Below are 15,298 nucleotides of genomic sequence, written 5' to 3' on the forward strand. Positions count from 1 at the left end.
GGCTGAGGCTGACTGAGGCGGGGCTGGCTGAGGCGGGGCTGGCTGAGGCGGGGCTGGCTGAGGCGGGGCTGGCTGAGGCAATGCTGACTGAGGCGGGGCTGGCTGAGGCGGGGCTGGCTGAGGCACTGGGCTGGCTGAGGCAATGCTGGCTGAGGCTGCTGGCTGAGGCAATGCTGACTGAGGCGGGGCTGAGGCTGAGAGGCAATGCTGACTGAGGCGGGGCTGACTGAGGCGGGGCTGGCTGAGGCGGGGCTGACTGAGGCGGGGCTGACTGAGGCGGGGCTGGCTGCTGAGGCGGGGCTGGCTGAGGCAATGCTGAGAGGCGGGGCTGGCTGAGGCAATGCTGACTGAGGCGGGGCTGAGGCAATGCTGACTGAGCTGACTGAGGCGGGGCTGGCTGAGGCAATGCTGACTGAGGCGGGGCTGGCTGAGGCAATGCTGACTGAGGCGGGGCTGGCTGAGGCAATGCTGGCTGAGGCTGGCTGAGGCAATGCTGACTGAGGCGGGGCTGGCTGAGGCGGGGCTGACTGAGGCGGGGCTGACTGAGGCGGGGCTGGCTGAGGCAATGCTGGCTGAGGCAGGGCTGACTGAGGCAATGCTGACTGAGGCGGGGCTGGCTGAGGCGGGGCTGGCTGAGGCGGGGCTGGCTGAGGCGGGGCTGACTGAGGCGGGGCTGGCTGAGGCGGGGCTGGCTGAGGCGGGGCTGACTGAGGCGGGGCTGACTGAGGCTGCTGACTGAGGCAATGCTGACTGAGGCGGGGCTGACTGAGGCGGGGCTGACTGAGGCGGGGCTGGCTGAGGCGGGGCTGGCTGAGGCGGGGCTGGCTGAGGCGGGGCTGGCTGAGGCGGGGCTGGCTGAGGCGGGGCTGGCTGAGGCGGGGCTGGCTGAGGCAATGCTGACTGAGGCGGGGCTGGCTGAGGCAATGCTGACTGAGGCGGGGCTGACTGAGGCGGGGCTGGCTGAGGCGGGGCTGGCTGAGGCAATGCTGACTGAGGCTGGACTGAGGCGGGGCTGGCTGAGGCGGGGCTGGCTGAGGCGGGGCTGGCTGAGGCGGGGCTGGCTGAGGCAACTGAGGCGGGGCTGACTGAGGCAATGCTGGCTGAGGCGGGGCTGACTGAGGCAATGCTGACTGAGGCGGGGCTGGCTGAGGCAGGCAATGCTGACTGAGGCAATGCTGGCTGAGGCGGGGCTGGCTGAGGCGGGGCTGGGGCTGGCTGAGGCGGGGCTGGCTGAGGCAATGGGCTGACTGAGGCGGGGCTGGCTGAGGCGGGGCTGGCTGAGGCGGGGCTGACTGAGGCGGGGCTGACTGAGGCGGAGGCGGCTGACTGAGGCGGGCTGGCTGAGGCAATGCTGGCTGAGGCGGGGCTGACTGAGGCGGGGCTGACTGAGGCGGGGCTGACTGAGGCGGGGCTGACTGAGGCGGGGCTGGCTGAGGCAGGGCTGACTGAGGCAATGCTGACTGAGGCGGGGCTGGCTGAGGCAATGCTGACTGAGGCGGGGCTGGCTGAGGCGGGGCTGACTGAGGCGGGGCTGACTGAGGCGGGGCTGGCTGAGGCGGGGCTGGCTGAGGCGGGGCTGGCTGAGGCGGGGCTGGCTGAGGCGGGGCTGGCTGAGGCGGGCTGGCTGAGGCGGGGCTGGCTGAGGCGGGGCTGGCTGAGGCGGGGCTGAGGCAATGCTGACTGAGGCGGGGCTGGCTGAGGCGGGGCTGACTGAGGCGGGGCTGGCTGAGGCGGGGCTGGCTGAGGCAATGCTGGCTGAGGCGGGCTGACTGAGGCGGGGCTGACTGAGGCAATGCTGACTGAGGCTGGGGGCTGACTGAGGCGGGGCTGGCTGAGGCAATGCTGGCTGAGGCGGGGCTGGCTGAGGCGGGGCTGGCTGAGGCGGGGCTGGCTGAGGCGGGGCTGGCTGAGGCAATGCTGACTGAGGCGGGGCTGGCTGAGGCGGGGCTGGCTGAGGCGGGGCTGGCTGAGGCGGGGCTGGCTGAGGCGGGGCTGGCTGAGGCGGGGCTGGCTGAGGCTGAGAGGCGGGGCTGACTGAGGCGGGGCTGGCTGAGGCGGGGCTGGCTGAGGCGGGGCTGGCTGAGGCAATGCTGACTGAGGCGGGGCTGGCTGAGGCGGGGCTGGCTGAGGCGGGGCTGGCTGAGGCGGGGCTGACTGAGGCGGGGCTGGCTGAGGCGGGGCTGGCTGAGGCGGGGCTGGCTGAGGCGGGGCTGACTGAGGCGGGGCTGACTGAGGCGGGGCTGGGAGGCGGGGCTGGCTGAGAGGCAATGCTGACTGAGGCAGGGCTGGCTGAGGAGGCGGGGCTGGCTGAGGCAATGCTGACTGAGGCGGGGCTGACTGAGGCGGGGCTGGCTGAGGCGGGGCTGGCTGAGGCAATGCTGACTGAGGCGGGGCTGGAGGCGGGGCTGGCTGAGGCAATGCTGGCTGAGGCGGGGCTGGCTGAGGCGGGGCTGGCTGAGGCAATGCTGACTGAGGCGGGCTGCTGAGGCTGAGAGCAATGCTGACTGAGGCGGGGCTGGCTGAGGCAATGCTGACTGAGGCAATGCTGACTGAGGCGGGGCTGGCTGAGGCGGGGCTGGCTGAGGCAGGGCTGACTGAGGCGGGGCTGGCTGAGGCGGGGCTGGCTGAGGCGGGGCTGGCTGAGGCGGGGCTGGCTGAGGCGGGGCTGGCTGAGGCGGGGCTGGCTGAGGCGGGGCTGGCTGAGGCAATGCTGACTGAGGCGGGGCTGGCTGAGGCTGGAGGCTGCTGGCTGAGGCGGGGCTGGCTGAGGCGGGGCTGACTGAGGCTGAGGGCTGGCTGAGGCAATGCTGACTGAGGCGGGGCTGGCTGAGGCGGGGCTGGCTGAGGCGGGGCTGGCTGAGGCGGGGCTGGCTGAGGCAATGCTGACTGAGGCGGGGCTGGCTGAGGCGGGGCTGGCTGAGGCGGGGCTGACTGAGGCGGGGCTGACTGAGGCGGGGCTGGCTGAGGCAATGCTGACTGAGGCGGGGCTGGCTGAGGTGGGGCTGGCTGAGGCGGGGCTGACTGAGGCAATGCTGACTGAGGCGGGGCTGGCTGAGGCAATGCTGACTGAGGCGGGGCTGGCTGAGGCAATGCTGACTGAGGCGGGGCTGGCTGAGGCGGGGCTGCTGACTGACTGAGGCGGGGCTGGCTGAGGCAATGCTGACTGAGGCGGGGCTGGCTGAGGCGGGGCTGGCTGAGGCGGGGCTGGGCTGGCTGAGGCTGGGGCTGGCTGAGGCAATGCTGACTGAGGCTGAGGCTGAATGCTGGCTGAGGCGGGGCTGGCTGAGGCGGGGCTGACTGAGGCGGGGCTGGCTGAGGCGGGGCTGGCTGAGGCGGGGCTGGCTGAGGCAATGCTGGCTGAGGCAATGCTGAGGCGGGGCTGGCTGAGGCGGGGCTGACTGAGGCGGGGCTGACTGAGGCTGGCTGAGGCAATGCTGACTGAGGCGGGGCTGGCTGAGGCAATGCTGACTGAGGCGGGGCTGGCTGAGGCGGGGCTGACTGAGGCGGGGCTGGCTGAGGCGGGGCTGACTGAGGCGGGGCTGGCTGAGGCGGGGCTGGCTGAGGCGGGGCTGGCTGAGGGGCTGGCTGAGCTGACTGAGGCGGGGGGCTGAGGCAATGCTGACTGAGGCGGGGCTGGCTGAGGCGGAGGCGGGGCTGGCTGAGGCAATGCTGACTGAGGCGGGGCTGGCTGAGGCGGGGCTGAGGCTGAGGCTGAGGCGGGGCTGGCTGAGGCGGGGCTGACTGAGGCGGGGCTGGCTGAGGCGGGGCTGGCTGAGGCGGGGCTGGCTGAGGCAATGCTGGCTGAGGCGGGGCTGGCTGAGGCGGGGCTGGCTGAGGCGGGGCTGACTGAGGCGGGGCTGGCTGAGGCAATGCTGACTGAGGCGGGGCTGGCTGAGGCAGGGCTGACTGAGGCGGGGCTGACTGAGGCAATGGCTGGCTGAGGCGGGGCTGGCTGAGGCAATGCTGACTGAGGCGGGGCTGACTGAGGCGGGCTGGCTGAGGCTGAGGCTGGCTGAGGCAATGCTGACTGAGGCGGGGCTGAGGCAGGGCTGGCTGAGGCGGGGCTGGCTGAGGCGGGGCTGGCTGAGGCGGGGCTGGCTGAGGCGGGGCTGACTGAGGCGGGGCTGGCTGAGGCAATGCTGACTGAGGCGGGGCTGGCTGAGGCGGGGCTGACTGAGGCGGGGCTGGCTGAGGCGGGGCTGGCTGAGGCGGGGCTGGCTGAGGCGGGGCTGGCTGAGGCGGGGCTGACTGAGGCAATGCTGACTGAGGCGGGGCTGGCTGAGGCGGGGCTGGCTGAGGCGGGGCTGGAGGCTGAGGCGGGGCTGGCTGAGGCGGGGCTGGCTGAGGCGGGGCTGACTGAGGCGGGGCTGGCTGAGGCAATGCTGACTGAGGCGGGGCTGGCTGAGGCGGGGCTGACTGAGGCGGGGCTGACTGAGGCGGGGCTGGCTGAGGCGGGGCTGGCTGAGGCGGGGCTGACTGAGGCGGGGCTGGCTGAGGCTGCTGCTGAGGCGGGGCTGGCTGAGGCGGGGCTGACTGAGGCGGGGCTGGCTGAGGCGGGGCTGGCTGAGGCGGGGCTGACTGAGGCGGGCTGGCTGAGGCGGGGCTGGCTGAGGCGGGGCTGGCTGAGGCGGGGCTGGCTGAGGCGGGGCTGGCTGAGGCGGGGCTGGCTGAGGCGGGGCTGGCTGAGGCGGGGCTGGCTGGAATGCTGACTGAGGCGGGGCTGGCTGAGGCAATGCTGACTGAGGCGGGGCTGGCTGAGGCGGGGCTGACTGAGGCGGGGCTGACTGAGGCAGGGCTGGCTGAGGCGGGGCTGACTGAGGCGGGGGCTGAGGCAGGGCTGAGAGGCAATGCTGACTGAGGCGGGGCTGGCTGAGGCAGGGCTGGCTGAGGCGGGGCTGACTGAGGCGGGGCTGGCTGAGGCAATGCTGGCTGAGGCAGGGCTGGCTGAGGCTGACTGAGGCGGGGCTGGCTGAGGCGGGGCTGGCTGAGGCGGGGCTGACTGAGGCGGGGCTGAGGCAATGCTGAGGTGGGGCTGGCTGAGGCAATGCTGACTGAGGCGGGGCTGGCTGAGGTGGGGCTGGCTGAGGCAATGCTGACTGAGGCGGGGCTGGCTGAGGCAATGCTGACTGAGGCGGGGCTGGCTGAGGCGGGGCTGGCTGAGGCAATGCTGGCTGAGGCAGGGCTGACTGAGGCAATGCTGACTGAGAGGCAATGCTGACTGAGGCGGGGCTGGCTGAGGCAATGCTGACTGAGGCTGGCTGAGGCTGGCTGAGGCGGGGCTGGCTGAGGCGGGGCTGACTGAGGCGGGGCTGGCTGAGGCGGGGCTGGCTGAGGCGGGGCTGACTGAGGCGGGGCTGGCTGAGGCGGGGCTGGCTGAGGCAATGCTGACTGAGGCGGGGGCTGGCTGAGGCGGGGCTGACTGAGGCGGGGCTGGCTGAGGCGGGGCTGGCTGAGGCGGCTGGGGCTGCTGCTGAGGCAATGCTGACTGAGGCGGGGCTGGCTGAGGCTGGCTGAGGCGGGGCTGAGCTGAGGCAATGCTGGCTGAGGCGGGGCTGGCTGAGGCAATGCTGCTGACTGAGGCGGGGCTGGCTGAGGCGGGGCTGGCTGAGGCAATGCTGACTGAGGCGGGGCTGGCTGAGGCGGGGCTGGCTGAGGGACTGACTGAGGCAATGACTGACTGAGGCTGGGGCTGGGGGCTGGGCAATGCTGACTGAGGCGGGGCTGACTGAGGCAATGCTGACTGAGGCGGGGGCTGACTGACTGGCCGGCCCCTGAGGCGGGGCTGGACTGAGGCAACTGGGACTGGCTGAGGCGGGGCTGGGCTGACTGACTATGACTGACTGAGCTGAGGCGAGGACGACTGAGGCACCTGACTGAGGCCCCGACTGACTGCGAGGCGGGGGACTGGCTTACTGAGGCAATGGGACTGACTGAGGCGGGGCTGGCTGAGGCAATGCTGACTGACTGAGGCTGACTGAGGCAATGCTGACTGAGGCAATGCTGGCTGACTGAGGCGGGGCTGACTGAGGCGGGGCTGACTGAGGCGGGGCTGACTGAGGCGAGCTGGACTGACTGAGGCACTGAGGCATTGGCTGACTGAGGCGGGGCTGGACTGAGGCAATGCTGACTGACGACCCCTGGGACTGGGGCTGGGCTGGGCCCCTGGGCTCTGCTGAGGCGGGGCTGGCTGAGGCGGGGCTGGCTGAGGCGGGGCTGGCTGAGGCGGGCTGGGAGGCTGGCTGAGGCGGGGCTGGCTGAGGCAATGCTGACTGAGGCGGGGCTGGCTGACTGAGGCGGGGCTGACTGAGGCGGGGCTGGCTGAGGCGGGGCTGGCTGAGGCAATGCTGGCTGAGGCTGAGGCGGGGCTGGCTGAGGCAATGCTGACTGAGGCGGGGCTGGCTGAGGCGGGGCTGGCTGACTGAGGCGGGGCTGGCTGAGGCTGACTGAGGCGGGGCTGGCTGAGGCAATGCTGACTGAGGCGGGGCTGGCTGAGGCAATGCTGACTGAGGCGGGGCTGGCTGAGGCAATGCTGGCTGAGGCTGACTGAGGCAATGCTGACTGAGGCGGGGCTGGCTGAGGCGGGGCTGGCTGAGGCGGGGCTGGCTGAGGCGGGGCTGACTGAGGCGGGGCTGACTGAGGCAATGCTGGCTGAGGCAGGGCTGGCTGAGGCGGGGCTGGCTGAGGCAATGGGAGGCTGGCTGAGGCAATGCTGACTGAGGCGGGGCTGGCTGAGGCGGGGCTGACTGAGGCGGGGCTGACTGAGGCGGGGCTGGCTGAGGCAATGCTGGCTGAGGCGGGGCTGACTGAGGCGGGGCTGGCTGAGGCGGGGCTGGCTGAGGCGGGGCTGGCTGAGGCAATGCTGCTGAGGCAATGCTGGCTGAGGGCTGAGGCAATGCTGACTGGCGGGGCTGGCTGAGGCGGGGCTGGCTGAGGCGGGGCTGGCTGAGGCGGGGCTGGCTGAGGCGGGGCTGGCTGAGGCGGGGCTGGCTGAGGCAATGCTGGCTGAGGCGGGGCTGGCTGAGGCGGGGCTGACTGAGGCGGGGCTGGCTGAGGCGGGGCTGGCTGAGGCAGGGCTGGCTGAGGCGGGAGGAGGCGGGGCTGGCTGAGGCAGGGCTGGCTGAGGCAATGCTGACTGAGGCGGGGCTGGCTGAGGCAGGGCTGGCTGAGGCTGGCTGAGGCGGGGCTGACTGAGGCAATGCTGCGGGGCTGACTGAGGCAATGCTGGCTGAGGCAATGCTGACTGAGGCGGGGCTGGCTGAGGCAATGCTGGCTGAGGCTGAGGCGGGGCTGGCTGAGGCGGGGCTGGCTGAGGCGGGGCTGACTGAGGCGGGGCTGGCTGAGGCGGGGCTGGCTGAGGCGGGGCTGGCTGAGGCAATGCTGGCTGAGGCAATGCTGACTGAGGAGGGCGGGGCTGACTGAGGCGGGGCTGACTGAGGCGGGGCTGACTGAGGCGGGGCTGAGCTGAGGCGGGGCTGGCTGAGGCAATGCTGACTGAGGCGGGGCTGGGCTGGCTGAGGCGGGGCTGGCTGCTGGCTGAGGCAATGCTGACTGAGGCGGGGCTGGCTGAGGCGGGGCTGGCTGAGGCGGGGCTGACTGAGGCAATGCTGGCTGAGGCGGGGCTGACTGAGGCGGGGCTGGCTGAGGCGGGGCTGGCTGAGGCGGGGCTGGCTGAGGCGGGGCTGGCTGAGGCGGGGCTGGCTGAGGCGGGGCTGACTGAGGCGGGGCTGGCTGAGGCGGGGCTGGCTGAGGCAATGCTGACTGAGGCGGGGCTGGCTGAGGTGGGGCTGAGGAGGCAATGCTGACTGAGGCGGGGCTGGCTGAGGCGGGGCTGGCTGAGGCGGGGCTGGCTGAGGCGGGGCTGGCTGAGGCAATGCTGACTGAGGCGGGGCTGGCTGAGGCAATGGGGCTGACTGAGGCTGGGGCTGGCTGAGGCGGGGCTGCGCTGAGGCGGGGCTGCTGACTGAGGCGGGGCTGGCTGAGGCGGGGCTGGCTGAGGCGGGGCTGGCTGAGGCGGGGCTGACTGAGGCGGGGCTGGCTGAGGCGGGGCTGGCTGAGGCAATGCTGGCTGAGGCAGGCTGGCTGAGGCGGGGCTGGCTGAGGCGGCTGGCTGAGGCGGGGCTGACTGAGGCGGGGCTGACTGAGGCAATGGCTGGCTGAGGCGGGCTGACTGAGGCTGAGGCTGGGGCTGGCTGAGGCAATGCTGACTGAGGCGGGGCTGACTGAGGCAATGACTGAGGCGAGGCAATGGGGCTGAGGCTGGGCTGGGGCTGCTGGCTGAGGCAATGCTGACTGAGGCAATGCTGACTGAGGCGGGGCTGGCTGAGGCAATGCTGACTGAGGCGGGGCTGACTGAGGCGGGGCGGGGCTGGCTGAGGCAATGGCTGGCTGAGGCGGGGCTGGCTGAGGCGGGGCTGGCTGAGGCGGGGCTGACTGAGGCGGGGCTGGCTGAGGCAATGCTGACTGAGGCTGGCTGAGGTGGGGCTGAGGCGGGGCTGGCTGAGGCAATGCTGGCTGAGGCAATGGCTGGCTGAGGCAAGGCGGGGCTGGCTGAGGCAATGCTGGCTGAGGCGGGGCTGGCTGAGGCTGAGGCGGGGCTGGCTGAGGCGGGGCTGACTGAGGCGGGGCTGACTGAGGCGGGGCTGGCTGAGGCAATGGGCTGAGGCTGAGGCGGGGCTGGCTGAGGCAATGCTGAGGCTGAGGCGGGGCTGGCTGAGGCGGGGCTGACTGAGGCGGGGCTGGCTGAGGCAATGAGGCGGGGCTGACTGAGGCAATGCTGGCTGAGGCGGGGCTGGCTGAGGCGGGGCTGACTGAGGCAATGCTGACTGAGGCGGGGCTGACTGAGGCAATGCTGACTGAGGCGGGGCTGGCTGAGGCGGGGCTGGCTGAGGCGGGCTGGCTGAGGCGCTGGCTGAGGCAACTGGCTGGCTGAGGCTGAGGGCTGGCTGAGGCTGGCTGACTGAGGTGGGGCTGGCTGAGGCAGGGCTGACTGAGGCAATGGCTGACTGAGGCGGGGCTGGCTGAGGCGGGGCTGGCTGAGGCAATGCTGGCTGAGGCAATGCTGACTGAGGCGGGGCTGGCTGAGGCAGGGCTGACTGAGGCGGGGCTGACTAAGACGGGGCTGGCTGAGGCAGGGCTGGCTGAGGTGGGGCTGGCTGAGAGAATGCTTACTGAGGCAATGCTGACTGAGGCGGGGCTGGCTGAGGCAATGCTGGCTGACTGAGGCGGGGCTGGCTGAGGCAATGCTGCTGAGGCTGAGGCTGAGGCAATGCTGACTGAGGCGGGGCTGAGGCAATGCTGACTGAGGCGGGGCTGGCTGAGGCAATGCTGACTGAGGCGGGGCTGGGCTGGCTGAGGCAGGGCTGACTGAGGCGGGGCTGGCTGAATGCTGACTGAGGCGGGGCTGGCTGAGGCAATGCTGACTGAGGCGGGGCTGACTGAGGCGGGGCTGGCTGAGGCGGGGCTGGCTGAGGCGGGGCTGGCTGAGGCAATGCTGGAGGCAATGCTGGCTGAGGCAATGCTGGCTGAGGCGGGGCTGGCTGAGGTGGGGCTGGCTGAGGCGGGGCTGGCTGAGGCGGGGCTGGCTGAGGCAATGCTGACTGAGGCGCTGACTGAGGCAATGCTGACTGAGGCGGGGCTGACTGAGGCGGGGCTGGCTGAGGCAATGCTGACTGAGGCGGGGCTGACTGAGGCGGGGCTGGCTGAGGCGGGGCTGGCTGAGGCAATGGCTGACTGAGGCGGGGCTGGCTGAGGCAATGCTGACTGAGGCAGTGCTGGCTGAGGCAATGCTGGCTGAGGCGGGGCTGGCTGAGGCAATGCTGACTGAGGCGGGGCTGGCTGAGGCGGGGCTGGCTGAGGCAATGCTGACTGAGGCGGGGCTGGCTGAGGCGGGGCTGGCTGAGGCGGGGCTGGCTGAGGCGGGGCTGGCTGAGGCGGGGCTGGCTGAGGCAATGCTGACTGAGGCGGGGCTGGCTGAGGCAGGGCTGGCTGAGGCAATGCTGACTGAGGCGGGGCTGGCTGAGGCAATGGGGCTGGCTGAGGCGGGGCTGACTGAGGCAATGCTGACTGAGGCGGGGCTGACTGAGGCAATGCTGACTGAGGCAATGGCTGGCTGAGGCGGGGCTGGGGCGGGGCTGGCTGAGGCGGCTGAGGCAATGGCTGACTGAGGCAATGCTGGCTGAGGCAATGCTGACTGAGGCGGGGCTGGCTGAGGCAATGCTGGCTGAGGCGGGGCTGGCTGAGGCGGGGCTGGCTGAGGCAATGCTGGCTGAGGCGGGGCTGGCTGAGGCGGGGCTGGCTGAGGCAAATGCTGACTGAGGCGGGGCTGGCTGAGGCGGGGCTGGCTGAGGCATGCTGACTGAGGCGGGGCTGGCTGAGGCGGGGCTGGCTGAGGCAATGCTGGCTGAGGCGGGGCTGGCTGAGGCAATGCTGGCTGAGGCTGGCTGAGCTGACTGAGGCAATGCTGCTGACTGAGGCGGGGCTGGCTGAGGCGGGGCTGGCTGAGGCGGGGCTGGCTGAGGCGGGGCTGGCTGAGGCAATGCTGACTGAGGCGGGGCTGCTGACTGAGGCAATGCTGACTGAGGCGGGGCTGGCTGAGGCGGGGCTGGCTGAGGCGGGGCTGGCTGAGGCAATGCTGACTGAGGCGGGGCTGGCTGAGGCGGGGCTGGCTGAGGCGGGGCTGACTGAGGCGGGGCTGACTGAGGCAGGGCTGGCTGAGGCTGAGGCGGGGCTGACTGAGGCAATGCTGACTGAGGCGGGGCTGGCTGAGGCGGGGCTGACTGAGGCGGGGCTGGCTGAGGCGCTGGCTGAGGCGGGGCTGACCGGCTGTCCGATGCTCACTGGACGAGGTGGGGCTGGCTGAGGCGGGGCTGGCTGAGGCGGGGCTGGCTGAGGCTGGCTGAGGCGGGGCTGGCTGAGGCGGGGCTGGCTGAGGCGGGGCTGGCTGAGGCAATGCTGGCTGAGGCGGGGCTGGCTGAGGCAATGCTGGCTGAGGCGGGGCTGGCTGAGGCGGGGCTGACTGAGGCGGGGCTGGCTGAGGCGGGGCTGGCTGAGGCGGGGCTGGCTGAGGCGGGGCTGACTGAGGCGGGGCTGGCTGAGGCAATGCTGGCTGAGGCGGGGCTGACTGAGGCAATGGCTGACTGAGGCGGGGCTGGCTGAGGCAATGCTGACTGAGGCGGGGCTGGCTGAGGCGGGGCTGGCTGAGGCAATGCTGGCTGAGGCGGGGCTGGCTGAGGCAATGCTGGCTGAGGCGGGGCTGGCTGAGGCTGAGGTGGGGCTGGCTGAGGCGGGGCTGACTGAGGCAATGCTGACTGAGGCTGAGGCGGGGCTGGCTGAGGCAATGCTGACTGAGGCGGGGCTGGCTGAGGCAATGCTGACTGAGGCGGGGCTGGCTGAGGCAATGCTGACTGAGGCAATGCTGACTGAGGCGGGGCTGGCTGAGGCAATGCTGACTGAGGTGGGGCTGGCTGAGGCGGGGCTGAGGCTGAGAGGCAATGGCTGACTGAGGCGGGGCTGGCTGAGGCAGGGCTGGCTGAGGTGGGGCTGGCTGAGGCAATGCTGACTGACTTGCTGAGGCGGGGCTGGCTGAGGCAATGCTGGCTGAGGCGGGGCTGGCTGAGGCGGGGAGGCTGAGGCTGCTGAGGCGAGGCGGGGCTGGCTGAGGCGGGGCTGGCTGAGGCTGGGAGGCTGGCTGAGGCGGGGCTGGCTGAGGCGGGGCTGGCTGAGGCAATGCTGACTGAGGCGGGGCTGGCTGAGGCAATGCTGACTGAGGCGGGGCTGGCTGAGGCAAGGCTGACTGAGGCGGGGCTGACTGAGGCGGGGCTGGCTGAGGCAATGCTGACTGAGGCGGGGCTGACTGAGGCTGGGCAATGCTGACTGAGGCGGGGCTGGCTGAGGCAATGCTGACTGAGTACGGGGCTGGCTGACTGAGGCGGGGCTGGCTGAGGCGGGGCTGGCTGAGGCAATGCTGACTGAGGCAATGCTGGCTGAGGCAGGGCTGACTGAGGCGGGGCTGGCTGAGGTGGGGCTGGCTGAGGCAATGCTGACTGAGGCGGGGCTGGCTGAGGCGGGGCTGGCTGAGGCGGGGCTGACTGAGGCGGGGCTGACTGAGGCGGGGCTGGCTGAGGCATATGCTGACTGAGGCGGGGCTGGCTGAGGCAATGCTGACTGAGGCGGGGCTGCTGAGACGTATGCTGACTGAGGCGGGGCTGGCTGAGGCAATGCTGACTTGAGGCGGCTACTGTAGGCAATGGCGGCCTGAGGCCTGGCTGACTGAGTGATGTAGCACACTACACTTCACGTGCGTTGAATTACAACTCACTACATGTGTTGTATATTGGTGTGTTACCCTACGTCTTACTACACTGCGCATTCGGTGAATTGCACCTTCGTTATTGTGGTACAGTACGGTTCACTCACTAAACTCCATTCATATGTGCCTTTGCTTGCATTTTATTTATTGTGGTTGCCTACATCTCACTATTGTCCACGTGGGTTATTTCCATATGAGATGATGTAGCACACTCCACTTCACGAGCGTTGACTTACAACTCACTACATCTGTTGTAACTTGATGTCTTACTACACTGCACGTTCGGCGAAGTGCACCGGAGTCATTGTGTTTCCATCCGCCTACGAACCCTTTATATATGCATTAACTTGCAACTGAGTTAATTTGGTACAGTACGGCTCACTGCTCCTTATGTGCCTTTGCTTGCAGTTGATTCATTCTGGTTGCCTGCATCTTACTATTGTACACGAAAACTATTTTTCACATGAGATGATGTAGCACACTAAACTTCACGTGCGTTGAATGACATATCACTACAAGAGCGTTAACTTGGTGTGTTTCCCTACGTCTTACTACACTGCACGTTCGGTGAATTGCACCTTCGTTATTGTGCTACAGTACGGCTCAATACTCCATATGACACTTTGCTTGCAGTTGATTCATTGTGGTTGCCTACATCTCAGTATTGCCCCTGTATACTATTTTCAAATGAGATAATGTAGCACACTACATTTCACGTGCGTTCACTTACAACTCACTGAATGTGTTGTATCTTGCTGTGTTACCCTACGTCTTACTACAATGCACGCTCGGTGAATTGCATCGAGTCACTGTGGTACAGTAGGGATCACTCCTCCCTATGTGCCTTTACTTGCAGTTTATTAATTTTAGTAGCCTACATCTCATTATTGTACACGTACACTATTTTGATATGATATGATGTAGCACACTACACTTCACGTGCGTTGAATTACAACTCACTACATGTGTTGTATATTGGTGTGTTACCCTACGTCTTACTACACTGCGCATTCGGTGAATTGCACCTTCGTTATTGTGGTACAGTACGGTTCACTACTTCATATGTGCCTTTGCTTGCATTTTATTTATTGTGGTTGCCTACATCTCACTATTGTCCACGTGGGTTATTTCCATATGAGATGATGTAGCACACTCCACTTCACGAGCGTTGACTTACAACTCACTACATCTGTTGTAACTTGATGTCTTACTACACTGCACGTTCGGCGAAGTGCACCGGAGTCATTGTGTTTCCATCCGCCTACGAACCCTTTATATATGCATTAACTTGCAACTGAGTTAATTTGGTACAGTACGGCTCACTGCTCCTTATGTGCCTTTGCTTGCAGTTGATTCATTCTGGTTGCCTGCATCTTACTATTGTACACGAAAACTATTTTTCACATGAGATGATGTAGCACACTAAACTTCACGTGCGTTGAATGACATATCACTACAAGAGCGTTAACTTGGTGTGTTTCCCTACGTCTTACTACACTGCACGTTCGGTGAATTGCACCTTCGTTATTGTGCTACAGTACGGCTCAATACTCCATATGACACTTTGCTTGCAGTTGATTCATTGTGGTTGCCTACATCTCAGTATTGCCCCTGTATACTATTTTCAAATGAGATAATGTAGCACACTACATTTCACGTGCGTTCACTTACAACTCACTGAATGTGTTGTATCTTGCTGTGTTACCCTATATCTTACTACAATGCACGCTCGGTGAATTGCATCGAGTCACTGTGGTACAGTAGGGATCACTCCTCCCTATGTGCCTTTACTTGCAGTTTATTAATTTTAGTAGCCTACATCTCATTATTGTACACGTACACTATTTTGATATGATATGATGTAGCACACTACACTTCACGTGCGTTGAATTACAACTCACTACATGTGTTGTATATTGGTGTGTTACCCTACGTCTTACTACACTGCGCATTCGGTGAATTGCACCTTCGTTATTGTGGTACAGTACGGTTCACTACTTCATATGTGCCTTTGCTTGCAGTTTATTTATTGTGGTTGCCTACATCTCACTATTGTCCACGTGGGTTATTTCCATATGAGATGATGTAGCACACTCCACTTCACGAGCGTTGACTTACAACTCACTACATCTGTTGTAACTTGATGTCTTACTACACTGCACGTTCGGCGAAGTGCACCGGAGTCATTGTGTTTCCATCCGCCTACGAACCCTTTATATATGCATTAACTTGCAACTGAGTTAATTTGGTACAGTACGGCTCACTGCTCCTTATGTGCCTTTGCTTGCAGTTGATTCATTCTGGTTGCCTGCATCTCACTATTGTACACGTAAACTATTTTTCACATGAGATGATGTAGCACACTACACTTCACGTGCGTTGCAACTGAGTTAATTGGTGTGTACAGTACGGCTCACTGCAGTACGGCTCACTGCTCCTTATGTGCCTTTGCTTGCAGTTGATTCATTCTGGTTGCCTGCATCTTACTATTGTACACGAAAACTATTTTTCACATGAGATGATGTAGCACACTACACTTCACGTGCGTTGAGTAACAACTAACTACATGTGCGTTAACTTGGTGTGTTTCCATACATCTTACTTCACTGCGCATTCGGTGAATTGCACCTTCGTTATTGTGGTACAGTACGGTTCACTACTTCATATGTGCCTTTGCTTGCAGTTTATTTATTGTGGTTGCCTACATCTCACTATTGTACGTACACTATTTTCATATGAGATGATGTAGCACACTACACTTCACGTGCGTTGAATTACAACTCACTACATGTGTTGTATATTGGTGTGTTACCCTACGTCTTACTACACTGCGCATTCGGTGAATTGCACCTTCGTTATTGTGGTACAGTACGGCTCACTACTCCATATGTGCCTTTGCTTGCAGTTGATTCATTGTGGTTGCCTACATCTCACTATTGTACACGAACACTACTTTTCACATGAGATGATGTAGCACACTACACTTCACGT

The 15,298-nt window shown here is 65.5% G+C and overlaps 2 protein-coding genes across 2 annotated transcripts in view; one reads left to right on the plus strand and one right to left on the minus strand.

Moving 5' to 3' along the window:
* Positions 1-4,053: 4,053 nt before the first annotated feature.
* Positions 4,054-5,352, minus strand: LOC121321496 (vegetative cell wall protein gp1-like; the record flags this gene model as incomplete). The annotated part of the gene is given in 3 exon segments (XM_041260473.1): positions 4,054-4,575; positions 4,578-4,697; positions 5,260-5,352. Coding segments are annotated over 3 exon segments (735 nt in total), but the record flags the coding sequence as incomplete, so codon positions are not given.
* Positions 5,353-12,155: 6,803 nt separating this feature from the next.
* LOC121321619 (Kv channel-interacting protein 2-like) overlaps positions 12,156-15,298 on the plus strand; it is a 15,808-nt gene continuing 12,665 nt past the window's right edge. The window contains exon 1 of the mRNA XM_041260623.1: positions 12,156-12,183. Within this exon, the coding sequence (XP_041116557.1) occupies positions 12,156-12,183 (28 nt within the window). The remainder of the gene's footprint in view (positions 12,184-15,298) is intronic.

Source organism: Polyodon spathula, chromosome 10 (genome assembly GCF_017654505.1).
Source record: "Polyodon spathula isolate WHYD16114869_AA chromosome 10, ASM1765450v1, whole genome shotgun sequence".
NCBI classification, from domain to species: Eukaryota; Metazoa; Chordata; class Actinopteri; order Acipenseriformes; family Polyodontidae; genus Polyodon; species Polyodon spathula.